This window comes from Toxotes jaculatrix, chromosome 7 (assembly GCF_017976425.1).
Source record: "Toxotes jaculatrix isolate fToxJac2 chromosome 7, fToxJac2.pri, whole genome shotgun sequence".
In the NCBI taxonomy this organism is placed as follows: Eukaryota; Metazoa; Chordata; class Actinopteri; family Toxotidae; genus Toxotes; species Toxotes jaculatrix.
Window position 1 is genome coordinate 12,818,172 of NC_054400.1, and position 27,906 is coordinate 12,846,077.

The 27,906-nt window shown below is 39.3% G+C and overlaps 1 protein-coding gene across 1 annotated transcript in view; it reads right to left on the minus strand.

The window, feature by feature from the left end:
• LOC121184756 (netrin receptor UNC5C-like) overlaps window positions 1-27,906 on the minus strand; it is a 176,664-nt gene that overhangs the window by 4,308 nt on the left and 144,450 nt on the right. Inside the window, exons 9-17 of the mRNA XM_041042606.1 lie at window positions 19,700-19,891; window positions 15,117-15,334; window positions 13,415-13,550; window positions 12,691-12,778; window positions 9,657-9,825; window positions 6,761-6,994; window positions 4,991-5,140; window positions 4,457-4,621; window positions 1,983-2,161 (exon numbers count right to left, since the gene is read on the minus strand). Of these exons, the coding sequence (XP_040898540.1) occupies window positions 1,983-2,161; window positions 4,457-4,621; window positions 4,991-5,140; window positions 6,761-6,994; window positions 9,657-9,825; window positions 12,691-12,778; window positions 13,415-13,550; window positions 15,117-15,334; window positions 19,700-19,891 (1,531 nt within the window). The remainder of the gene's footprint in view (window positions 1-1,982; window positions 2,162-4,456; window positions 4,622-4,990; window positions 5,141-6,760; window positions 6,995-9,656; window positions 9,826-12,690; window positions 12,779-13,414; window positions 13,551-15,116; window positions 15,335-19,699; window positions 19,892-27,906) is intronic.

Consider the following 27,906-nt stretch of genomic DNA (forward strand, 5'->3'; position numbering starts at 1 on the left):
AGAATTGTCATGTTTCAGATTTTTACGAAGACAAAGAAACACACAAAGGTAGAACATATTATACAATACCAGTTATGTAATCTGGAAAATGGAAAGCTTGAAACACACTTAGAAGGGAAGGAAGAAATGGCTGCAGTGAATGTACACCCAAATATGTAACAGGCATGTTTGCAAAAAGCAAAAAGCATATTCAGAAAAGTCCTCAGGAAAAAATTATTTCTAGCTCCCCATACTGCAATGCAAGGCTGACAAATTGTCCCCTTTTATTTATCATTATTTTTTAAATTAAATGTAACAAGTTTTTAACTGGTACAACTGCTTTCTTGAGGTCTGACTTACAGCCTGATACCTTTTTTAAATGAATTGAAAGCACCTGATGTCAGACAATATAACAGGGAAATGACTTCATTATTTTTTTTTTTTTTTTAGAAATTTTGACATTATCTATGGTCAATTGAAACTATTTTAAACAAAAAGAAAAAAAGGGCACAAAAATGTTCCAACAACTCCACAGAGAGAACAGTTTTTACAGTAACGGCATGATTTACAGCCGCCAAGAGTCAAGTACACAATGGTGGCAGAGGAAAAGTCTAACGATGAGCCATCTGTGACAAAAATCTCAATGTCGCTTTAAAGTGGAAAAGCTATCAAATTTGAGTCCCATGGGGATAAAAATGGGACTTTCTGTTCCTGTGTAAAGCCTGTGATTGTGCTGTTGGCACACTCTGCTACTGTTTAAACACAACCACAGACATGTACAACACTCCTCTGCTCCTTTCTGTCAGTTTTCCTCCTGCAGATTTTCTTCTTTATTCATGTTTTTTTTTCTCTCACTGAAAACACTAATACAGCCATTTTCATTACTTCCTTTCTTACTTTGTTTCTTTCCTACCCACTTTCTGTCTCAGACTCCATCTGTCTGCAGCATGTGATAAGGTGCATCCTGCTGTTAAGTGAACTCAATAGCTGAGACCCACCTTTTTATGTGCGTGTGTGTGTATCTGTGCGTTTCCACCATTTATGAAAGTAATGTGAGGAGCGGTGGCTGTGACGGCAAAGCATGAGTCATACTTTGAAGTCAAACAGACATGATGTGGCAGTTACATGAGTAGAGAGGATAAAAGATGGTATTTCCTTGTTAGATCATTTTATCATGCTCCTTTTGAAGAGAAGCTTTTAGCAGAAATGTGGAAGTAAACAACACTTTGGCTAGCTGTCCATTTTTCACCCACTGATCAGGAATATTTGGTGCCCACATTAACAGACTGCATCATGAGCTGGCTGCCTGTTGGGACAATGAGGTGCACTTGTGCACAATTATCCTCTCAATATCTGCCTCTGCTTCGGTAGCTGCTGGTAAATTAACCTCCAGACTGAATCATCGAGACACACATCTTGGGGATAGAGATACTAAGGATGTTACCTGTGAATCAGATGCAAATATAAAGTCACATCTCTACTGTTCAAGTGCATGGGAGTCTAGTAGTAGTGCAATTTACTCAAAAGGGATGCAGGTTCAAAACACTAAAATGCGCTGACACCAGATGTGTTTTTTTTTTTTTTTGTGTACAACTGGTCTTTTCTTGCTAAAAGAAAAGATCATCAGTCACATCCATCCAATTAATGTGATTAGTTGTCAATAGGATTATACCTCTTTGGTATTTGTATGTACTATTATATTTTAAGTCCTAAGGACATAAAATAAATTATATAAATAATAACATAACAATAAATAAATATATAATAAAAATAAAACATATTATAAAACAGATTATTCTCAATCTGATTTAATCTTCCAGGACTCAAGTCATATTTAAATTCATAGAAATTTACTCAGTTTGTCAGGCAAGGCAACCTTGATGATCTGCCATCCTATTTGAGAAGAATTTTTCTGACTAAATGATGTTCCAAACCAAGGAAAATGCCTAAGGGAAGCAGGCAGGAAATAAGTGATAAAAAAATTGTGCGTGCTTGTGTGTCACCTGTCAAGGTTGAGTTTGTGGGCCAGCATTCTCCAGTCATTGCCTCTGGTCTGTGGTGCATCCAGACTGCCACACAGCTTCTGTCTGATGGATAAAGGAATGCGGAAGGCATTAGGCCCCACTAAGGTGGTGATATTACTGGCAGGATCCATCAGGGATGTGTCTATGCACTGGACCTCCTGGAAAGACAGGGATAAACTGTCAATTGTTTCTGAAAAGTTGAATTCATAGAGAAATTAGGTCTGCATACTGTTGTGTGCTCAGAATTCTACAGCATAGCTTCTGCAGTGGGATGAGACATGGGACAGATCTATTAACGTAAAGCCTTTAAAATAAAATATGGATCATAGTGTGCATCTACAATGAAGTTAGATTCAAAGTTAAATTCATCATATGTCTTTAAACACTGACAAAGAACTATCAGACACATCTCTCTCTTGATCCTTCTTGCAAATACTGTGCTTGTCTCTGCTGCTGGCCTTAGCTGTGACCAATTACAGATGAGTCTCCTAATTAATACAAGAGTGAAACAAACACAAAGATCTGCTCCCCAGCACTTTCTCTCTCCCCTCACTGTCGATCTCTGTCCTTTTCTAAGCCTTCATCCCATTAATCTGCCACTCCTGGGCTGAAAGGAGGCAACGGTCTAATGAATGTGGCTTGGCAGAGGGAAACAACAACTGCCACTGTTGATGTGAATGATTACTATTTACAGCATCTACTTAGCCCCAATTTACAGCAGAAAGCTCTCTGTGGCTGGAGATTGAATGATTGATGCAAAGGGACATCTCTGTTTCTCTGGTGAAATGTTAAATGCTTTGAAACTGCTTTACTTTTCCATTGTTCAACATGTTCAACAATGCCTGGTTGAGGTTGAGTATTTTATTTAATGCATTACACAAAAAGACTCAGTGAATACTGTTTTAGCTATTCAGCTCTAATTACCGTACTTGCCAAACATCCCATGCGACCACAGTAATTATTTTGTAAGACTAAGTATGGCCTATCTAAAATGGATTACTACTGATTACTTCACAAAATATTTAATGTTGTGGCAAAAGTGCTATTGTTCCAAAAGTCCTGCTTTAGGTAATGTAGAAGAAGTGCAGGATGGGACATTTCTACTATGCTTTCATTTACTGTGTGATTTTGCACCTCTGACAGTTCAATAACCGTATGAGAAAAGTCCCAGAAGCAAATCATCACAACTTCTTTCACTGGATGTGCACTCTACGAGCAGGCTGTGAATGAGAACTGATGGGTGACTCACAAAGTTGTCTGGCCCACTTTAGACTTGGCGGCAAAACATTAGAGAAAATGCACCTGCTAATCATAACTGTGGATGTATTTGAATTTAGTACATCCAAACTATTCTGGCTGCTTCTTTAGTTGAGGTCAAAAATAAAGGCTGTCTACACTTACAAACAGGAACGACGTGCACATTTGTTCCCTAGCAAATATTAGCCATATATGTTTGAGAATGTTTAGAAACTGTGTTTCTCTTACACAGCCTGTCCACCCGACAGAACTGACAAGATGAATATCAGCCAATATACTGTAATAAGCTTTTTCTCTGCTCAGAAAATCTAGTATCAGATAGGCTATAATGAACAACCCTGGGCAGGATGACACCAAGTTGGTGTAAGGATGGCTGAGACGAGTGGGAAAAGGGAAAGAAATAAGGTAGAGCTTTTACACTGACTACAGGCGACATGCTCAGATAAAGGGAGGAGAAAGATGAGCAACCTTCAGTCACTTTGAAATGTTCTGCATGTCACCCTCAGGATGGATCAGTTCCCTTAACTGGAGATTCCTTGAAACAACTCAGAGGAACAGCAACTTAAAATCCACAAGATACATTTTCTAGGTTACAACTGCTACAACTGTCCCTCTATGTGCAGTACAAAAAAAACACCTATTCCTCTTTTTCAGCATACCTGGTTAACCAAGGGTTAAAAAATTTAAAAAAAAGTGCAAGGCTACCACCCATGAATACCATGGGAGAATTCAAAGCAGTGACATTCCAAAAGAACTGTCTGACCTTCGACCGGAACTGTTCACGCATGGACACAGACATACACACCCACACAAAGACATATACATTCAGTGACTTCGTGGTTACATGGCCTAGCGAAATCAAAGGCAAGTTATTCCTCTCGTGTTATGTGACCTCTAGCCCCAGTATGAATGATTGAACAGAGTCATAGAACCACAGCAGGAACCCTGAGTTTCTGTCAGATAGAGAAAAACTTGGTGACTTTAGGACCTTTAGTGCAGGAATGTAGAAGTTAGTACAAGGACGTATTAGGAACCCCTCTTTCTCTATGTACCTGTGTTCATTTCTTTTTAGTATGTATTTTATTCTGCTCTTGACCGGTGTGATTTTAAGTTGTCATCAGCAGTGTTGTCATACATACGAAATCCAATTAATAGAGTCTGTTTTGCTGTGTGCATGTGGATTTTTATAAACCTACCTCCTCCAAAGTGTTGCTGAGCTGAAAGATCTGTCCTTCTCCTTCCACCTGCCGTACACACAGTTTGCAGCTGATCTCTGTGGTGGCTGAGCTCAGTCTCTCCAGGGTGAAGGTACAGTGAAGAGTTCTCTGACTGCCACTCCAGACCTGGTAGAATGGGATCTCCTGGAAAATGCACAAATAATATGTGTGTTTTTGCAAAGTAAATGATCAGGCAAGTATTCTGGTGGGTCAAAGTATCTCCCAACTGTGTGTATGATTCTGATAAAATGTGAGTGGCCGCGCCCTGTGAAACTTGAAATTTGTTGTCTTAACTCTTGTGGACACTTTAGGTACTTAGAAAGTTTTGTGCTTTTTTTTTAGTAACTTTTATTATTCATGAGAATTCATCAGCGTGAATAATTGTGAAAATTAGACTGAGCTTACCATAGTGTATCCATGTTTAGCTGAATATGGAGTAAAGCAGTACTATACACTGTGATATTTTTTGTGTGAATGTTGCCAAGGGTATGTATATGTTTATATCCCTCTTACCTGATACTTTGCAATGAGTTTGCTCTTCCAGTGTGTGTGGGGCACGTCGTGGATTGACAGTCTCAGATTGTGTGTGCTGTCTTTAAAGTTCAGAGTCTTTGGCTCGTCCAGAAGCTTCCCTCCCATCTGGGTCTCCATCTGAAGAACCTCCTACACAAAACCCCACAAAAAAATTCGATAACTACTTCAAATTTCCTTTGCAAGTTTGCTTCTTCTTAATCTTGCTCACTGAACCATTTATTCTTCATACAGCATTAGAGATTGTAGAAAGTCTTTAATTTATCTTGCATAATTACTGCAGACAATGCCGTCTTGAATTCTTGAATGTTGCCTTGAAGTACACAGCACCATGACACACTTGAAACACATGAAAGTGTCAAAATTAATCAAAAACTTTGATTAATAACGCACCACAAGTCACTGCTGATGTGAGATGTGGGCAAATGAAGCACATCTTTAATGTACGCCAGCAATGACTTTAGACATTGACTTGAAAAGATGACCTCAATCCATCTTATTACTTATGAAATAATACACAAAGAAGCAAACTTAATTCTGATCATTTAAGATTTTGAGGCACATTTTTGTCTTTTTCATTACCTCCTCTATATTTGCTGCTCTTTTTTACAGAATACTGTAAATTTCACATCACTCAGGACAGATTCAGAAAGGTGATGAATTGCACCTAACAAGGATTTTTGTTTTAATTTTGTATCTCAATTTTCAGCAAATATGAAAAGGTTAATGTAAAATTGATAATGTCCGTTTGATGTCTCTGTCCATTTTGTGAACTACAGGAAGCAGCACATTTTACTTTGCTGTGCTGCAGTTGTTTCAATAATACATTGCACACACAGCCCTGTGGAGATTTTTGCTCATCCTTTTAAAATTGACTTCTGTATATCAACTAAGCCTACACCGAGAGACTACTAAGAAAATATCTGTACTCTACAGACACACCATCATGCATAATGATAAACACACATATTGATAACTGCTGGAAGAATGAGCTGTCATCGTGACTTCTGATGCCTCCTACAACCTTTTCAAAATAATCAATTCCTCCTTCCCATCATCTTCCTACACGGCAGCTCTACTGTAGATATACAGCAGAGACTTCCCCTTTGAAACGCCAACCGATCAATTATACTACACAAAGTCTCCATCATTAAAAAGTCCACCTTTCAACTTTGGTTTCAAGCTACAATTGCTTGTTTGAAATGTTAAAACTGTGCGTTGATGTTTGTGTGAGCGTGCACATGCCTGTGTGCCACACTGACACTTGACTTATCGTTGCATGCATAAATTACCAGTGTTAATCTCCCATATCAGATGGTCCCTCCAGTGCTTTGAATTTGTTTAAATTCTAAAGCATTGCTATTTTGACATTGCTTGACCCTGTTTTGTTTACTGCTTCTCAGCTCATTTCCAGAAGACTAGAGGTGAAGGAACTTCTATTTCTGACTCCAGACAATCACTTTTATTCAAGCTGTAATATATTTTATTTCAAATGCAAATTAGTGGGGAAGAGTTCAAGTATGGGTGGTCCAAGAGAGAACAAAATCCCTCACAGGACTAAAAAACACAACAAAGCACTCAGCCTAAAATATCACACACCTCTGCCTTACATTCACTGTTATAATCTGGCAAAGTTACTGTACAATACATATCCATAGCATGGATAGAATATGTAGGTGTGCATTTAGGTTTATTCAGTGGAACTGAACCAAATAATTACCGGGTTTGAGTGATTTTGTTTCAGTACTTTACCTTGAGTGCATCCTGCGTGTCATCCAGACAATAGACCCTGATGTGATAGTCCAAAGTCGTGCAGGAGACAGGTCCAAAAACAGCCAGTTTGAGCCTCTTGGCAGCTGCCTTGCCAATTGATTGGCCCACCAGGCAGTAAGTCCCCAGTGTCTCCGTTAAGATGTGACATGCCTCCGAGTCCATCTGCACATAGCAGGGGGTGGTGAAGTTTTCCTCTCCCACTATAACCACATCCTGTAGGGATCAAACACACAAACACACACAAAGTTACACACATTTTTAGACTTTCAGAGTGGCATGCTGAATCCAAGATGGGTGGCCAAGACAAGTATGTTGTAGCTTTTTAAATGCTAGGTGAATTTACCATGTGAGCCTTTACTCATCTCAGCTGAAGACAGATAAAGAGCTATAATTTAAGACTATCCTTAACAGGTCTTTATTTCCAACTTCTGCTATATTGTATGTATGTACTAATAAATATTAGTAAGCAGCCTGTTTGTCTTTATGACTTCTATTTGCAGCAACAATTTGCTGCTGTCAAAGAAAACTCAAATTCAGCTCGTCTTCAAACTCAGGGACATAATTCTTTCCATTTCCTGGAACAATGACCTGGATGAATGAGAACATTCACAGACATTTCCTGGAAGGCTTTTATTGTGAAACACCTGAAGGAAAGGCTGGGTTTCATCAACATTAACACCAAGAACAAGTTGTCACTGTTGAATCAGTCTTAGTTAAACAGTGTATGACAACAGTATTGCTGTTTAAACAGCATACTATGATCACCTTCGTGAGAGTATGGCATAACTGTGTTCCTGTGTTGATAGAGAAACTGTGGAAATGTTAATTATTCTGAATTTACAAAGTAAGCAACGGTCCGGGTAATCTTGTTGTTTTGTTTTCCTTTATTTGACACCAGCCTTTATTTGTTCATACAGACCACTATTGTTAAACCCTGGCCATTATTTGAAAACCGGCTTTATTTGAGAATTTACAGGCATTAAGCCACTTTCTATCTGTTAACATAACACAACTGGACCTGCCTTTGGAGCCATTTCCACTAATGAAAACAACCCCTGTGTAAGCAAGGGTGTGGGTTATACCTGATACATTCCGTTGTTGATATAAACAGGTAGTTTTCAATGCAATGGCAGCACTGATGTGTGAAGAGCTGTGGTAACTGTGTACATTTTTTTAATCAAGCCTGGCTAAAAACATTGAGTTTGAATGATTCTGGCTTGTGGATTTTTTTAAATAAAACAATAAACAGTGTGTGGCTGCTCACGCCAGGATGGTAATTCCTCTTAGAAAACATTCTGTTACAGATTTGTTTGATTCACCAGATTGTGAATTTCTTGATAACTGCATGCCTGGTTATACATATGACTTCCAAAAGTAAATCAAGATGTCCATTAAGAGAATGATGACACTTGTTCGGAGTTGTTGTCTGCAAAGTGTGTCCAATCACGCTGTGATTATCTGGCTGTTGCTCATATTATTTCTACCGCTCTCTGCCGCAGTCTGAGTTATGGTAAATCCATAAGTCTCTTTGGGCTGAGGGAGGATGCATGGGCTCACTGTGTTCCTTTTATATGTCTACTGAATCTTCAATTAGTTGTGCACATATCTATGTTTGCGTGTGTGACTGTGTGTGGATGCAAACACACTGTAGCATGGATGTGTGCGACACAAATATTGAGTTTTGAATCACAGTTCATGCAGAGTTGTGTTCCTACAGATGAGCCAAATCAATACAAAGGGGTAGGAAAGCAATATGGTATGAATCTGTTATTACTGGTAATCACAACCGTGGCTGCTCCCCCCTGATGTGAGGGGAATTCAATTACCTTCCTCTCCTTGTTTTGAGGAAAACTTTGTGATGGGAAATGGATGTTCTACTGCAATAAGAGAAAAACAAATCGACTTCCTGATGAAATTCCACTTTTCATTTTTCTTGTCTTTACTGAGTCTGCTCCCAACCCCTTCTGTGCATCTCTCACACTCACACTCACTCACACACAAATACACACAAGCGCACACAGAATCTTATGCATGGCTAATTGTGCAGAGACATTGTGTTGAGCTGTGATAAGCAACAGAAGACAGCATACGGGGGCCTTGTAGACACAGTGATGCTGCAAGACAGCCTTATCACCCACACCCACACACAAGGATGCACACATGCACGCACACACGCACGCACTCACTCGCACTCGCACACACATACACATACACATACATACACACACACACACACACACGGACACAGAGATAGACATACACGCATACATATGCAGTCACACACACACAAAAACAGATTGCTGAGGTAGAGACTTCATGCTGGGAGACACAGGGAGACGGAGAGAGAGAAGGGCAGAAAAAAAGAAGGGATAGAAACACAAGAAGAAAGATGAGAAGAGGAGGATGGCAGGAGCATAACAAATTGCTTCTGATAGGAGTCTTCAACCCCCTACTTGTCGACTAGCCTGTAGGCACTTTATGTTTACCAAATTTTCTCTCCTTTTCTTCATTTTCCTCTCCCTCCCTCACTGCATGTGTGTAACTGTAATGTAGGCGATTCTTCAGCGTGAAGACAATAATGTATGTGTGCATGCATGTTTATATGTGCTGTCTGAATCATATTGTTTATATGACTAAGTATTAATAATCTGGTGGTGTCTTTGCACAGGTGTGTGAGTACATATATGTGTAAACACAAACTGCTTTATGTTTGGATTATTTAGCAAAAGATCATGTTTGTGCATCTACATGTATCTCTGAATTTATGTTTATCATTGTTTGTTGGCAAAAAAGTTAAGGCTAGTCTCCCTGGAGGTTAAAGCGGTGGAAATACACAGGACACACAAACACAAAAGACACAGTGAAGAGCACTCACCTCCCATTCTCCCATGGCCAGTTGGTTCTTCAGCTGTATGAGCCAGTCTTCCTGGACATTGTCAGCGCAGTGGTGGATGGTGAGGATCACTGGTCTGGTCAGCAGGGCACCTGGAGGTCCACAACTCACCACTGGGCTCAGTACCGTCTGGATGTCCTCTACCGGGGGTCTGGAAAAGAAAGATAATACTGAGGTGAAATGATTCTTTAGAAAAGAGCGACAGGAGGGCTGCACTGCTGGCTACCAGCTAGTGTGAGCATCAACTGCAGAGAGCTGTACTGATTTCACTTCTGTGCCATATATATATATATATATGGAAAATCTTGGATGGCATAATAATAAAGCCAGGTGGACAGTTACACAAGAGTTGGATAGACTAGCTTAGAGTACATGAGAAAATCAGAGAACAAAATAGATCTGAACAGAGCAGCACAAATTCAATCAGAGGATTATTAGTGTAGTCAGCAGGACTTCAGATGGGTCTCAGCTGCAGTCAGTAGTTCACTACTCATGGGTACAAAATAAATTACTACTGGTCACAAATTCACATGTATTTTACTGTAGAAGTATTGGAAGCTGTTCTTAAAGCACAAGAATACTTGAGGCTCTTCTACTATGAATAAATGTGAGATTATACATAGAGAACTCTATCTGTATTTATTAGCTTACCACATCCTTAAACAATCCTAAACAAATACTAAATATGAAAATACATAAGGAAATGACTGCCTCAGTTCTCCTGTGTAATCCATTATCCAGTCATTTTGTTCCCTCGTGTTGCAGAAGATATGCATTGACTGGGAAAGAGCCCATACAGACAGAGGAGATGGATCTAAATTTTTTTTCAGCCCACCTTGTGTCAGGGGGGCACTAATCCTTAGCAGTATTATTGATTCAACTGCTGGAGCTCATTATTGACTCATGAGGGGGTTCACATGGGCAGGAGAAACTAAAAGATAAAAACAGTATGACTCAAACTGTAGCAGCACCCTTTGACTTATCAAATGCAGGGGCCCTCCCTTAATGAATTACAGTGCTATTGATGTGCATTGTTATTTATCTTTTATCACGCAAATAGAGTAAATGGATGTTTTAAGCTGTGGATGATGGAAAACTGAGACATAAGGGTTAGATCTTTATGAGCTAAACGACATGCTTCTAGCTTGCCCATTGTTGCTGAGGTGAGTCAATGTAGCTACGTGACTTTTGCTAGCCAGCTATTGACTGAGATGAAGACAGAGGACAGTGAAGAGGTTTGACTCCTAGAAATACTGTAGCACACAGCAAGGGGGCTAATTCCTATTGACTGCTGTTGATCAGAATGGATGCATGGAGGGGAATACATGAACCAAAAGGTAACGAGTGTCCTAAAGAGTTTGTTCACCCACATAATTAGAACATATTTCCTCACTTACCCTTTGTGGTATCCAGCCATGCTGGTACTTTTGATATTATCTGCTCAGTTTTTCAGATTGCTGCTAGAGAACATTGTTGCTGCCACCAATCAATACAGTGCAGGTAAATGGAATTTGGTTTGTAGCATTAAAGAAATATATTTAAAAGAGTCAGAAGCCATGCGGAGTCAGACAAATAGTGTCCTTGTTACACTGGATGATGCATAAACCTTACTGCTGACAGTATTCATTGAAACTATTTTCCTTTGAAGGAACAGCCCCTATGAAAACTGTTGAAAGCGTACAGAATGGATTATCCTGTGTAAACTGACCACTGAGTGGCTGCTGAATTTTCACTAACAAAATTGATTCACCTCCATTGTGCTGGGGTGTGTGGCAAAAAATTGCAAAACCAGCTATGTGAAAAAGTGGGCAAATAAAACCAAAACTATCTGCATTGCTCTAAGTGAGAAAAGGGTTTAGCTGTGTTGGTGGGGAAAAGAGAGAGGACAGACATAAAGAAAAACAGCTCGTCTCCAAAATAAACTAGTGACTTTGAAGGAGCATTATTTCATTGACAGTGAGAAGCAAGGCAGAGCAAATCAAGGATACATACTGATTCTGGTCTTCTCCTTTTCTCTCTCAAATACAGAAACAAAAATATATATTTTGATGTCCTTTGCCATTTGCATCCAGACACTTTCATTTAACGTATATTTGTGTGCGCTTCGAACACTGGCCAGGGATTTGCCATAAAATGTAGTTACCCCTAACTTTCGAACAGAGTACCAACATTTTTTTTTTACCAAATCTGTATTAAGGAAATTTCCACACAAGAGCTGAAATATAGAAATCTTCTCCCTTGCCTGTTATGTCCTACAGAGAGCTTTACCTCAGTCACAGGGTTTGGGAGTAAAGGATTATAGTACATGTAACAGGATTTCAGTAATCCCAAAAATAGCCACTAATCTGTTAGTTACTGTGGAAACAGCGATCTCTTTGAATATGCTTTCAAAAGCTCAGTGTTTGCTTTTTGGATCTATAACATAAAGTGAAAGCCAAACTGCCGGTTGCACTGCAGTCAACATAAGTTTAACACATCTTTAAATAATGAACGCAGAGTGAGCTCTACATTTGAATTACAGCACTGATTCTAAAATTTAGGAAAAACTGGTTAATGATGTATATTTTGTGGATTACTGTACAGATTATAATGTTAAGTAGGTAATAATGTGTAGCATATTCCCTTACAATCTCCTTAACTTTGCTTTTTAGGAATATTAATTCTGTCATTAAAATAGGAATTCTGCGACATTGCTCTCTGCTGTAATTGCCAAAAAAAGGTTTGCATGGAAAAACCATACACTATAGATAATACTGATTTATCCCTTTCTGTGCATCCTATGCCTGTGTCACACTGTGAAAGTCTACTCATGCAACCATACAAACAGGTCTGAGAAGCTGCTGCCCAGAAGAAAGAGAAGTACAGACAAAAGGAAAAAAGAAAGAAAGAAAGAAACAAAAAAAAAACACAGAGGGAGATGCAGAGATGAAGAGAAAAAATGGGGACAGCAGGGAACAACAGAGAGAAAAAAAGTCACAGAGAAGAAAACTCTAGGAAACAGAGAGACAAAACTTACCTCAAGCTGTCCTTCCTGTGCACAGTCACATACATCTCATACACCCTACCCTGAGGAACAGCACCCGCTGGAACCAACAAACTCACACCTGCAGGAGGGAGGACAGGGGAAGCAGGATGGATGGAGGCAGAAATAATGAGTTTCATCACTGGATTTATTAATTTCACCATGCACATCTGAATTATTGAATGTGAACCTATTATCACTTTATCATTGTGATTAATTATTGAATAATAAATTTTAAAGGCAACCCGTGTACAACTTTCTCTTAAATATATCATCAAGTGAATTGTGCTGCGATGTTTTATAGCTTCTGAGAGCTGCTTCCTATCAGAAGGTTATATTATTCATTATTTCCCCTGCCTACTACTTTTAAATCATAACTTAACTGTAATTAAAGTTTTTAAAGTTTTTCTTTTAAGTCTAGGTAGCTGGAAAACATCTAAAGGGTGTTTTGTGAAGTATGTTGAATGTGCAGAGGTAGCTGGATACACTTACTTACATTATGTGGTCAGTTTCTGGTAAAGAAAATTCTATTATAATTCTCAATGGACAGAATGAACAGAGGCAATTCCTACTATTACACTTAATAAGCTAAAACCAAGAAAACGTTCTTTGATCTGAAACCTGAAGAAGCTGTTATAGATCACCCTGGTCACTGCATTATCACCTATCATCAACCAGGTTTATGTTAAGTTATTGAATGTTAGAATCCTAAGTTTACCAGAGTTCGGCACGATGAGGTGTCCTCCCTGGTTGTTGAAGGATCCGTGAGCTGTACAGGAAGGGTCTCGTGTTCGGGCTAAGCTCTGGTTGCGGAGGTTCATGGTGTCACTGTTATCCAACAGAGACTGAGTTACCTAGGAATAAAAACACAGCGGTGATGGCAACAATAAGACAGAAATAAAGAAAGACAGGGCATAAAATAGCATATTCTTAAACTGACTGAACTGGACATGTTGCTGATCAGCAGAGACTGGATCAACTGGAAGTCTGAAGGTATTAAAACATGCTGATGAATCAGTGTTTGGCTGAGCAATAATGTTATATAGCAGCAGGGATGCTTTTTGTTCCCCCATCAATTCTACTGTCCATCTGTGACATAAGAAGAATTTTACTGGATGCATGACACTTTGTGGCAAAAAATCTGAAAATCCTTAGAAGCCTAATATAAATTTACAGAAATGGTCCAATAAAGATTCAAAACTATTTTTCATTTGAGAGGTTAGTGAGAGTGAGATCTGTATTTTCTGTAGCACTGTTGTTAAGAATGTTAAAAGTTGCATTACTGCCCTGAGTTACATTTTTACTCTTGGAGCACTAACATGGGCAGGCATTGATCGTAGTTACTGGATACTACAGTGTGTACCCTTAAGCATAAAAACAAGCTGCACCTATACACTGTGGAGGATGTATGCATATACTGGAAATCAATATGGTGTGGTTTGAAGGACGAGCTGATGTCAAGTACTATAAAGATGTATTCTAATGAAACCAAAAGTTCAAGGAAGTCCAAAGAAGTTTCACTGTGCAAGGCTAACCTCTTGTATAGACCATTCTAGTTTAACTTTTTGCCAGGCTGATTAGGGCAAGTAGTGTAAGGGGAATATGTTAATGCTCCCTTTTTCACTTGAATTTCAGTGCTTTCATGAAGAAGCTTTCTTTTTTCGGTATGTTTTCTTGGTAACCATTAACTAAAATGCTACAGGGAAGATCTGCATCTGCCTGGGAGCACTGCCATAGGGCTGAGCTGGCAGTCCGTGAGAAAAGGGCCGATTTACAATAGACCTATGAAACCACCTTAGGGTAAGTGGTAAAATATGACCTGCTTTGCATTTCTTTGTCAAAATGTCCACTGTGAGATGTAAAATAAGGACTTAACATTCAGTAGTTTACTCCTTCATCACACAAAGCTGACAAGAATTCCAGTGTGTTAAAGACAGACAACACACTAAAAGCAAAGTAAGTGCAAAAAAACCCCGCTCATATTAGTGAGGCAAGGTCAGTCAGACACAGCAGCGGCTCAAAAGGAGGACATTTAAAAAACACCCATAATTACAGATAAAATCATCAAAAGGTGAAAGTGATCCATGGAGCTCAAAGACAGTGAGTCCACCTCTCGTACTGCCTCAGGACAGGTGCTGTGATGAAAATGAACGGTTTCATCTGTATTTGTGACAACTGACTCTGGTATGCATGACATGTAGTTCACAGAGCAGAGGGAGGAAACTGGGGCACTGAGCTGCATGTATACTAATGGTGTTTGCTTTTGTATTTATGTGACTGGGAATACATAGCTACCATGTTTCAGTGCTTCTCATTGTGCTCCCGCAGTATAACCTCACAGTTCAGGAAGGAATATTTAAAAATGCTTCTGTGCTGCTATAGAATACTTCACAGCAGAAGTGGAACCATAGCTACATTACCTTAGGAGACAGTTTGGATGCAAAGTCCCCTCCGAGGTCATCCTGTGGTGTGACCAGACCGGAGGAGTTGTACACTTTGATCTTCAAGTTGGGAAGAGGGTCCAAGAGGGGGGAGTTGGTCATTGGGATTTTATCTGACACATCGTGGAGAGCATACACTGGACCACGATACATGGCAGCCGCATTTGTCAAGTCAGGAGGAGCTGTCAGTAGATCAGCTAAAGGGATAAAGTGACAGAGGAAAGAAAGAGAATGAGAAAACAAATGTTTTTCATATGAATGCACAATTGTTCAGTTAAAATTGAATGGGGTCAGAAACAGAGAGGGAAAATGAAGACTAAAGCTAAATACTTTATATCCTCCATAGTGTGAAATGCATTGCTGCAGTATGGAACAGATGTGTAGAAAGATCAGTGAGCAGGAATAAGGGGAGTAAGACCAGGGCAGGCAAGGTTGCTGATAAGGTATCAGTGTCTGGTATGATACATTGCAGTACATAGGGGTATGACCTGGACCAAGGACTACTCATGGATCCTGCACAGTGAGAGAGAAAGAGGGAGGAGAGAGCCAGCAAGAGAGAGAGATAGAGGGAACGTGTGTGTAGATTTTCAAGCTAGTATTTAGACTTGATCTCAAAGGCATTTAAACTCACACAAGTTTAATGGTTCATATTTAAATCTGTACATTATCAAAACAAACTCACATATTCCTGATTTGACTGTACCCCTTTTTCTAATGTATAATAACAGCATCCCTCCATACTATCCTTTAAGCTCTTCAAATTGTTGTCAACAACTCTAACTTCATCCACACAATCAAAGAGGTTGTCAAGCTTTAATCACATCACACTCTATTTTTAAAATGTTCACTGTGTGACGATTCATAACTGACGGACAAAACCTGCTGCACATATTAACCATAAAACACATCAAGTGTTAACTGACAATAACAATAGTTAAGACTGATCTATTTGAGTTCTGTTAATTGAGGATTATCCTGTTATACCCTGTATACTGTTTTCTAAAAAGCAGATGTGAATATACAGGTACTGTATATAGCTTATTTATAATAAAATAGGAGATAATAATACAATGTACAGTGTGCAATACTCAAGCAAACCTTGAAATCAGCAGGCAAACCTCAACCTAGTCTCAACCTAGTCAAAATTATGAAAAGCTTAAAGTGAGCAGAATGATGTAACTTTTGCTGAAGACCTGCCACTGTGGCCACAATTGGCAATTACAATGCAATGGCACACTGAATTTGTCTTTATTTTGAAAGCTAATATTAACCACTATATGCTCCTGGTCATACCAGAACAAGAGCGGCTGTAGCAGCAAAGCCACATTTTGTTAGAGGAAGAACGTGTTGTTTGTTCTTTCTCAAGTTACAAAGCCTCACTTTAAACAAAGCAGTGGATTGGTCCACGTTATTTAAGATATTATTTCTAAGAGCTGAATGAAATCACGGAGGAAGCACAATAAAAGTCTTCATAGCTGGGTCAGAAGTGAATTGAGGCTACTGAGTGGATTCTGCCAGTTACAGTCTGATGTTTTATACTTCTCTTTCTCGAGCTGTCACAGCTGATGTATGCTAATAGTGGAATCTTGACACTTTACATGTAGTGCAAGCAAACACTCAAGTGCCCCACTTACACACACAAATACAAGCACTGTCATAAATAAAAACACACCTACTACAACATAAAACACGGGCACTAGAAAAGCACTCACATGAGAAAATGTGTCTTGCATTCCAATAACAAGTACACTGTATTGTGCTTGTTCATACATGCACATACCACAAACATATGTTACATACAGTATGTGGGGATTACATGATGTCAGTGGGGATGCACTGGCAAGTCTTTCTGAGATTCCCTTCTGTGCTCATCATGAAAAAGGTTAGTGTGAGCCAGGGGGCAACTGCAGGAACATGGTGATTGCTAATCAGTACAGTATGCTAATCCATGTGCATGTAATCTTCAGGTACTGTTTACACTATGTTTATATTAGCTATAAAATGCAACTATTTCCCTCTACCTTTAGCAATTACTCTGTTCGACTGGAATTCCTGACCTTGCTGAATTAAATACTGTAGTGGTAGTTCTTCCTTTGAATAAATATTGATCTTTTGCAGGAAATTCTCAATAACTCACATATTTTCGTAATCAGGTAGCTAAAAACCTTTTGCAGTGAAATACTTTAATGACAATTAAGTTCTATCTGCCAGAATGTTAGTCTCGTTGCCTTCTAAGTAATTGGAACGTGCTAGCGACTGTATTAATAATACATTTGGCTTTATTAACAAACAGTAAATAGTACATGGGGATTTACTTTTCCAATGTGAATCAAGTGAATGTGCTCCAAGTGACCCCACGAGAGCCATCTTGCTGCAACCCTTTTCAGTTTAAAACAACTTGGCTTAAGGGCCAGAAAAACAGCAAAGGGTGCTTCTATTTAAAGTCTCTCCCACCAGAAAAATACAACAAATATTCAAGATTTAATTGGGACTGGGATCACAGGAAAGTTACCTACTGAGAAGGATTCGAGTTTGGTTAGCACCAGCCTTTAATATTTTGTTATTATGTATTTATTTTTTGGTTGTAGAGCCCAAAATCCTCCCTGCAAGAGCCCATCCATTCTAATTTGAAGATCCCTCAAAGCCCATCCCCAAAACCATGCACGTGCATGCATGAGCGCACGCACACACACACACACATCTGTCACCTATCACTCTTTTCCTCTCTCTATCACCAGGCTGTTTACCCTTAAAGCCAGCGGGTATTCCTGCCAAATCATCCCTGCTGAAATTTAATTAACAACTAATGGAAAGCCACAGAGAGAGTGAGAGTACGAGAGAGGGGGAGGCAGAGAGTCAGAAAGTCAGAGAGAGCGCGATTGCAGGGACATAATTCCTAATTAATAGTAATCGGAGATGGTCCCTCAACGCAGAGTGACAAGCATCCTAATGCTTTACTGATAAAATCACCCAATCTCCACACATACAAAGACATTCACCCTTGTACAGAAACACACACACACACACACACACACACACACAGACACACACATACATGCAATTACTTGAGCTTGCTGTTCACCAATTTGCATTGCATCCTCTCTGACCTCACTCTATTTTTCACCGTATACCATGATTTGAATTATAATCGTCGACCCAAAACTGACCACATAAACACACACCCTGAATTATTTAAGTACCCTGGTAAAGGTGTTTCAAGGTGTACAGAGATGTGGTTTGTAGATCTCACTCAACTAGATTAACACAAAAATCTGTGTGTACATGTAACCCCTTGTTTAAGTGCCATTTCTAGTTGACCAAATGGTGACTGTCAAGTACTATCAAGTATGATGAGTACTAGTCTGAGCATTTTCATTTTAAGCCATCTAATTTAATTCAAATTTGTGAGAGTGAATGAGTGCATATCAGTTTGGGAATGTGCCTACTGCCTCCATGGGTTTTTTAGCATATTTACCAGGTTTATTACATTTTTGAGAGATTTTAAGGCAAGTGTTTTTTGTCATCTATTTGACATAAAAATTCTTATGGGAAGATTTATTGGCATCATGGCATCTGTGGACTGATGCTTGATTGATACCAATTCCCTGCCCAATCCTGGCATTTCCAGTAAGCTATAAAATGCATGCGCATGGGCGTGCAAGTGTGTGTGGCTGCGTGCTTCTTGTTGTCTTATCCATTTCCAAGACAGAGAGGAAGAAATGACAATACAGACAGATGAGAGTGAAACATGGCTCCACTTAAACAGGAAGACAAACAGGGAGGGAGTGTCCATTGCAGTAGGAGTCATTGTGACGGGAGAGAACGGAGACATGGCTAGGGAAAGACAGAGACACAGAGACGGAGATGAAGAGAGGAGGTTGCTGATAAACAGGAAATGTGATGAACCTGAATGTGCAGATGGGAAGGGTAGAGAAAGAAAGAGTGAGAAATAGAAGGAGAGTGACAGAGAGAGACTTCTTGATGGAAGAGAGTGGTCTCTGGAAGAGACAGAGATTAATCCAAACCAGCAAAGACTGACAGCCAGAGGCTGAGGAAAGAAACAAAATGATGCTAACATCAAAGCCTCAAAGTGGATGAAGCAGGTGCTCTTTTTTCCATAGGATGGTCACATCTGTGATTATTTATCTAACTATAAATCTCTATATCTGTCCATCTATCTGTCCATTCACACTGTGTACTGCCAAAAGCAAGCAGTAAAAAAAACAAGTCATCATCACATCTTGTTTTTTCTTTATTGTAATTGGGCTGATTTTTTTACACTAACTATTAAAAGAGTAACTTAACACACCCTGAAAATCCTCCAGTGGTTTTAGTTTCTCACCTTGCTGCAGTGATGTACACTTGTACCCCAGGAAACCACGACATCCCTTGGGTGTCGTTACAGGTGCAACAGGGACTGAATGTTTCAACCAGAGGTTGACAGTGAAACACTGCTTTTCAGTCTAATGTTAAGTTGGTCTTTAAACTAAATGTCAGTGTTTCTGCTTGAGTATGATGCTCCAGTATTCTGGATCAAATGCCATTTTTGTAACATGTCTTACCTGATCTGGCCGTTTTGATATTAACAGACTGGAAGCCTCCGTTGAGTGCCGAGGTGTCGATGATGACTGAGTCAAAGTCACGGTGTGTCTTGCGGTAAACAAAGAGCGCCACGATGACAGAGATGACCAGGCACATAATCACTGCGATGACGATGCCCACGTAGAGCGCCACATCATCTGTACTTGGAGCAGCTAGAGGGGACACGAAGGAGAACACAGACACAACGTTAGACAGATACTGTTAAAGCCAAGTATGCTCAAAAGAAGATCTACTTAAGAAGATATGTATATCAGAAAGAAAAGTGGTGATCAACAGCTACAACAATAATTACTAGGAACCTTTTTTTTTTGTTACATAAGATAAAATGAATGGCATTGCAGGTTTCAAATGAACTTGATATGGCTCTCTATCATTCTTAACTTGCATTCAGCAATTTGACTTTTACCTCAGACCTATCAGACTCAAAGGACACTCTCTATAGGTTCCATTTCAAATGAAATTTTTAAATAGCCCCCCAGCTTTTTAATATGATAATTTGTCTAGACAGAGGTAGAAAGAGGCAGAGATACCTTTCATAAAAAAAAAAAAAACAGAATGGTACCAACTCTTAAAATTTAATAAAGCTGTTAATTATTTTACAAGGGTCCTAACATTCTTTTTCAATCCGGCTGAGACTTTAATGGTGTTTCAGTGAGAACAATGCAAATTCTCATCCATGATCCATATTTTATGACTGAGGAAAGGACTAAGAAATTTTTAACTAATGGGTGATGAGGATGGTAAAAGGTATGGGCTACACTTACAGATGAAAGGAAAGAAGAAATGAGGAAAGGATGAGAGGAGACAAGTTAAGAGCAGTGGGGAAGAAAGACGAGGAGGGAAAGCCAGTATGTGCAGGGGAATGTATAAAAGAGGACACACAAGTAGATGAGGAGTGAACGGAAAAGAACAGAGAAGAAAGGAGGAGATAGGCAGATAAGATGAGAGGAAAGTAGAGAGGTAAGGGTAGTGAAAAAAGAGAATAAAAGAAGCATATAAAAAAGAGAACAAGGAAGTGGGGAAGATGAGAGGAAACAAGTAGGGCACAATAAATCAGGAGAGGACAGGAGAAGAGGAAAGGAAGAGGAGAAAGGTGATAACAGGAAAAGAAGTGGAAAACGGGGCAAAAGAAGCAGAAATGCACTTGAACTTCAAAGCAGCAAAACAAACAAGCCTACATATTTAAAAAGAATGTGCCTGTGAAACTTTTTTCAGTAGTCTCACTTAAAGCACTTCTTGTATAATCATGTCTTCTGTAGCTAGTAGGAGGGGATTTGTCTGCAGCTATTAAGAAGACGACAGAAAAGTATAGGAATGCTCCTTTTAATCCGCCCTTAAAGTTGAGAGGCAGATAACAGGCTTTTAGCTACAAACAGCCTGAGTCATTTGCTAAAGGATTTGCTGTTGTCACATCAGAACAAGTTCAGAAAGCATGAACTTGATTATGCATGAAAGAATCCTTTGATGAGGCGCACAAACATTCATGCTCACATATGCCTAAGCATGATACACACATTCGCAGAGGTCACTTGTGATGGTGTTAGTTACTCATTTACCACATGAGGGAGCTATGAACCACTTCTAGGGTCTCCGGGGAGCTGAACGTGTGAGGGCAAAGCATGTCCGTCATAATTAAGTCTGAGACCGTGATGAACCAAATGGCTCTGGACACTTTGTCCTAGGATCAGAAAACTTCTGAAGTTTTTGAAATACCATAGTGTTGCCAAGCCCTTGTAACATGACATTTTGTGAAATAACCACTATCTCAACCAATGCCTGAAATGCAAATATGTGTAAACACAAAAAGATTAATGTTCATTCACCGTAAACATAAAGCATCTCCTAACCCTAACCATCAACATGGTATTAATGTGTATCGACATGATCCATGGTGTGATTTCTACTTAAAGAAAAATGTATTTCAAACTAATGTCTTTCTTAGCCATGAGCAAAATCCTATCCTGACAATAACTGAACTAGGGCTGAAAGGTTTAGTTGATGAATTGATTTTTCAATCGGCTATTTTGATGATTGATGAGTATTTTACTTATTTTTACAAACAAAAATGCCATATACTTTATGGCTGTAGCTTCTCGAATGTTAGGATTTTTGAACTGGTGTGAGTTGGGCGAAACAGAGGAAACAAGACATTCATTTAAATTATGTTTACAATCCCTGATCTGCGTTTCAGAGCTTGTGCTCTTCTGACAAAAATTTGACACTGTGGGGGTTTGTTAGAGCAGCTCAAATTGCTCATCACATTTAACACAAACTTAATTCTGAAGTTTGCCACCTTCACATCTTCAAAGTTTAACCCCTACTGGGTTTGTCATTTGCAGTTACGGATTTCCTTTTGATGCTGTTAAAAAGATTGTCATAAATTCCCTAATGCCCCAACTACACTGCTGCACAAAGTTGCCCTGTTATCAAGGCCCTTGCACTTGCCAAGGGGGAACAGAATTGGATAATCCTCTTAAGTACCAACTTCCTGATCTTAATTACGATCATCATCATCCTCATCTACTAAGGGAATCTTTATCTTGTTTCTACTTTAACTTGAAGGTCTAACTTCAGAACATGTAGGATGCCAGGCAGCCACAAAAAATATGACTTCTAAATTTGCTTTTTCCTATCCTATTTATTTATTGAGTGTTTTGGGACACTTTGGGATAAGTTAACTAGGCTATGGGCTGAGCATTCTTGATATATATGTGCTTGTGTGTACTGTGGATAACATGATTTATACCATTGGGCTTAAAAATCCTTTCTTCACTGTCTATCAGTTTATGTCCCATCTCTCTCAGATCTTCCTCTCCCTCCATAACTCACACCTCTCTCTCCAACTCCCTCTGTCTCTGTCTCCATCTGTTTGATTTGTAGATGAAGGAAACAACATGCCCCATTAGAGCTTCTACCTGCCTGAGTAACCTACATACAACCGCCAGATACCAAATGTTTTCTTTTTTTCTTAAGATTCTCACCTTTTCTCCTTTTTCTTTTCCCTCGTTTTTTTTTTTTTTTTTTTCTCTGTCCTAAATTCACATTTTTGCTTTCACCTTACAAGTAAACATCACAATCTAGATTGGAAACTTTATTTAGAAATTTGTTTACAAATGGCATTTGAATAGTAGCAACAACAACTATTTTACATGGTCATTTATCTGTTGTTGAAATACTACTATACATTACAAGTGCTGCAAAGAGTGGAGAACAGCCACAATGCTGAACACATTATTGAATCAATCATTAGTTGGCAAATTAGTGGTTATGCTACTGAGAAATGTACTAAAATGAGTTGTTCAATCATTATTATTTTTTTATATAGACCTTAAAAATCAAAGTACAATTTTTTTAGTGGATCAATTTCTCATTCTCTCTCTTACCACTCAATGACAGAGAATCAAGAAAAGTGGCAGAGAATTTAGAATTAAGAAAAAAAATTAAGGTATTGTAGCTTTTCTTGAGCACTCTCCACTCTGTATGTGTCTACTTCTTTGGTCTTTCATTTCATCGTGCTTCTACATAAAGCAGTAAGTGCTGCTTTGGTTGAAAACTGCCTATTCTTTAATTCTGATGTTCTTTTACTTCCTGACAGCCTTGCATAATACGCAGTCTTTTTCTGACAAGATGGAGGCTGAAAAAGGGACTGAACGTGGGTGTGCACTTTTGACCAAACCCAGATGAATGAATAATGTGTTTGGACCTCTGTGTGTATCTAAGTGTGGCCTGAGGCTGTGCTCTGTGAAGCCAAAATGACAAAATCAGCAGTGATAGAATGAGGAAGGAGCACAGCCTGACTAAGTACTGATAGCTGCACACCTATGTTCATTTCTTTGAGCGCTCATGTGTGCACTGACGCTTGCAATGAATGCATGGACAGACACGTACACATAGACACAGCAATATTAACTTTTATCCACAAGTCAGCTATCTCCTGTGCTTTCCCTCCCTTGTAGCTGACGAGCAGTTTCATGTCTGAAGCACTCACCCGCAAGCCCAGCTAACTTGGAGTTAGATTAAAAATATGTGCCTTTCAGTGGACACACCAGAAAGGAATTGAATAAATGATAAATCACCTGGGAAGAGAGGGGGACACACATTCAAACATCCTGTCTGTGATGCTTCAGCCAGTACAATCTGACAGCTCTCTATAGGAGGGAGCATGTTCTGTTCTAAAGGTCAGGACACACACACACACACACACACACACACACACACACACACACACACACACACACACACACACACACACACACACACACACACACACACACACACACACACACCACCAACAACCAAATATACACAGGTAAGAACAAAAAAAAAAAAACAACACATGCCCCTGTAAACATGCATCATGGAAGCAGTTGGGGAGGACACTGAAAATTACCATATTGATCAGTCATAGTCCAACTGAGATGCTTTACAGACAGCTGACATTGGGACAGTGGAGTGTGTGTATGAGGGACAGCCCTTTGATGAACACTGAGATACAGTGTTGACAGGCTCCACTTGCTGTTTCTATGCCAATGTCTTTTGCCTCTTTCCATACAAGTACACATTTCTAACCACACACATCTAAAAAAAGAAAAACCTAAATATTCAGTTTTCTAAATAGATTTTTGATCCATGATGGTTTAAAAAATCTTGGTATTTGGCATCAGGGAACCATGATGCGGAAGTGTGAAGGTAAAAATTCTGTTATATTTTTTATAACATACAATCTTGCCTTGTTTTCATTGCAAGAATTCATAGCAATTTGTCATAATTTTGCATAGCAGGGTTACCTTACTAGAAGAAGATTGATTATTGTGTTTGTGTTGTGCCTACAGCATGTGTGTGAAAAACACCAAATGGTTTTCGGTTGCAAAACCAAAATTATTTTGTCAATGTTCACTGTGCACCTGCCAAATTCAGCTTGTTTGGAGTGTGCAGTCTCATCAAGTAAGTGAGCTAGTGTGCGTACATGAGTGCGTTTGTGTGTGGACTGACTCATGCTGTGTCCCACGGTGTCAGTAATGATTGGCACAACTTCCTTAAAATAAATCTCTGGGAATTTGGTTGCATACATTTGGTAACTGTATGTGTGTGTGCCAAAGTGTGTAACTGTGTGTCTGTGTGTGTTTATGAGTGAACCTCTGAGGCTGAGGAAACCGCAGAAGATATACACATACACTCTCTCGCACACGCAGTTGATTACACACATGGGCTAGCGGAACAGAAGCCCCGGCTCACCCTCAGTCAGCATGGATCGCTGTCTATTGATTGGCTGAGTTTTCTGTCATTCTCTGAGTCTGTCCATTCTGCCACAGAGAGGATTTAAAGTAGGGGGAAACAAGGATAACTCAGCTTAGCTCGTCTCTATCTTCTCTGTGATCTGCATCCAAAGCAGAGCTGTGGACAATCACTACTTGAAACTCATTCAACTGCCTTTTTGATCTCTCTTGGCACAAACATGCAAACACCACCCATACTGCCCTCCTGGCAGACACATCTGCTCTAAGTAACTGGCAGGGATGAACAGAAGAGAGAGGGGGGCAAGAGCGAGAAAGCGATCAGTCATCTGTAAATGTGCCTATGCTTATCTTCTATAGTGGAGATGGAAAAAAAACTTGACGGTTGTTGGTGCCAAGAAATAAAATATGGTGTCACTAAAGCCAGAAGGTGTATTTCTATGACTACAAACAACTCTGTATATGAAATCATTAGAATTCGTATGTGTAATGCCCCTATAATATAGTGCAATTGTACATCTTTAACGAACAGAGTGAATACAATCCTTTCAATGCTACTTGTTTTATCTAGCTGAAAGGGACATTGTGACTTCTTTCAATGTCTGCTGGCCACAAATATGAATCACAAAATACTAGCAGTGTCCCACCACACAAATCTACGGCTCAGCTGCGTTCCTCCCACCCCTCTCATTCCCTCAAGCTAAGCTGGTCTGTAACTGACACAAACAGCTAAGTCACATTTTCAAAAAAGACATACACAAAGAAAGAAATAAGGGCAAAAATGCAAAATAAAACAGTGATAGTTATAATACTGTTTTGTCATCTGCCTTTTCAGCCTTAATACATGAGATATCCTGTGACAGTAGTCGGTCAACCATAGCATCAAACTCACTTAAGAGGCAGTCGGCAGCAACTATAGTTTGACCGTAATGACTGACAGAGACATTAATGTGACATTGACTGTAGGTGTGAATGAGCCACAGACCTGATTGTAGTCAAGGTGAGTTTAAGACTGAGAGAAGACCACAATCAATGCCTGCTTGTCTCGAATTAAAAACAACTCTTAGGACAAGGTGGGAATTGTCTTAAAATTGTCTTCTTGCTGATGCAGAGACAGAGAATATAGGATGAGAACCATGTTTTAGAAATCATCTATATACTTATTCACTAGTATTGACCAAATACCCTATCAACTCCCTGCAGATGTGGTCATGGTTGTGCATTGGAGCAGTACAGATCTTCTATATTACCCCTTTAACTGACAGCTGTGGATGCAGCTTATTTTGCTTATCATAGCTATTGCATGTTGAACCAGATATGGATGTGGTCAGTATTGCATTTGTACACATACACCAATACAGACAGAGGACACATGGACACGTCACAGTTCTATTTATACTATACTAAGTGGTTGTATAGGTGAATGGATTTGAACATGTGCCCTTTGGACATGCACAGATAACTAAATTTATGCTGCACATACACTTGCACCTATGTAGATATGGAAAGTATAATTTAAGCTTAAGTCTACATGTTATTCCGTCACAATATGCAGAAGCCAGTGTAGCGATAAACAGGATAAATTAGGCACAAGTGTCAACATCAAGATAAATATGCTTTCATAAACTGAATTGTTAAGACTAAATCTTAAAATAAATAAATAAATGAATAAATTAAATAGAACTGTAGTCATATTTTGAGGAAACAGGACCAGCATGGCGGTTACTGAGTCTCAAAGCCACTCATGCAACCTCCCAATGCTCATGTTACTGACTGTATTTTTGAATATTAAAACCAGAGTGACAATCTGTTAAATGAGCTATGACTGCTTCTATCTCCCCTTTAGCTCTTTCTGTATCTGTATCTGTCTGGGACTAGTCGTCTCACAAAACACTTCGGGATGATGAAACTGCTTCTGCAGACCCTAAACGAGAGTCATTAGAACACATCACAGACGCTCATAGATTGCTTTGAAGATAAAAAGAGAGCTCCTGCAATGAGAGAAGTAAGAAAGTACAGTCATAATAAGTGGCAGAGGTCCTTTCCCTCTTGCACTTCTCAATTTCTGTCTTCCTCTCAGTTTATAGTAAACCCCCCTCATTATGTCATGTTAGGTAGGAACCAGCTGTACCAGTGAGAGATGGAAGGGAAAGGAAAACGGGAAAGACAGGAAGAGAGGGAGAAGACAGCTTGATGGTAAGAAAAGGAGATAGCAAGTGCAGCTGAATATACAGTATTTTTACACTTAATTATCTTTTCTCACCCTTTTTATAGCTCATTAAGGAGCTTTCATACCTTTCAAAGTAGTACTACCCTTGCCAGGTGATCTTGTGCCTTTCTGTAAATTATGTTTCACTGCCACAAATGACACATTAGTGACGGGCCAATCTGACAAAAAAATCATTCATTTGTGGGATACTTCAAAGAGAATGGGTCAAATCAGTGGAACTGATTAAAAATTTCAGTCAGTTCCGTGTCCATAGTTGGACCATACTCTATTGAGCTCTAAGTGAACCAATACGCTTGTAAATACAAAGCAAGCGTTCAGAACTAAGGCAAATTGCCTATTTTGGCAGTGATTTAAAGCTGGCTGGCTACTCTCCAGAATGACCACAGCTGCAACAAACTCACAAATTGTGAATCAAGTGAGCTGGTGCTGAATCGATTCACTGCTATCAGACAGGAAGAAAGAAAGAATCAAGTTAATTAAAAGGAAACTGTCACCACTGTGGTGCATTCATTTTCAAGACGTAGCCCGTGGATCTGCCAGTACAATTTAAATTATGGAAGACGGACTGTTTTAGTAGACCTCCTATGCAAGATGTAAATGATAAAATTGGACTTAATGTATAACACAAAGTTTATTATACTTCTAGGCATAACTTGTTTCTATTTGTATGACTTAATCAATCAATTGTGAAGGGATTTTCTTT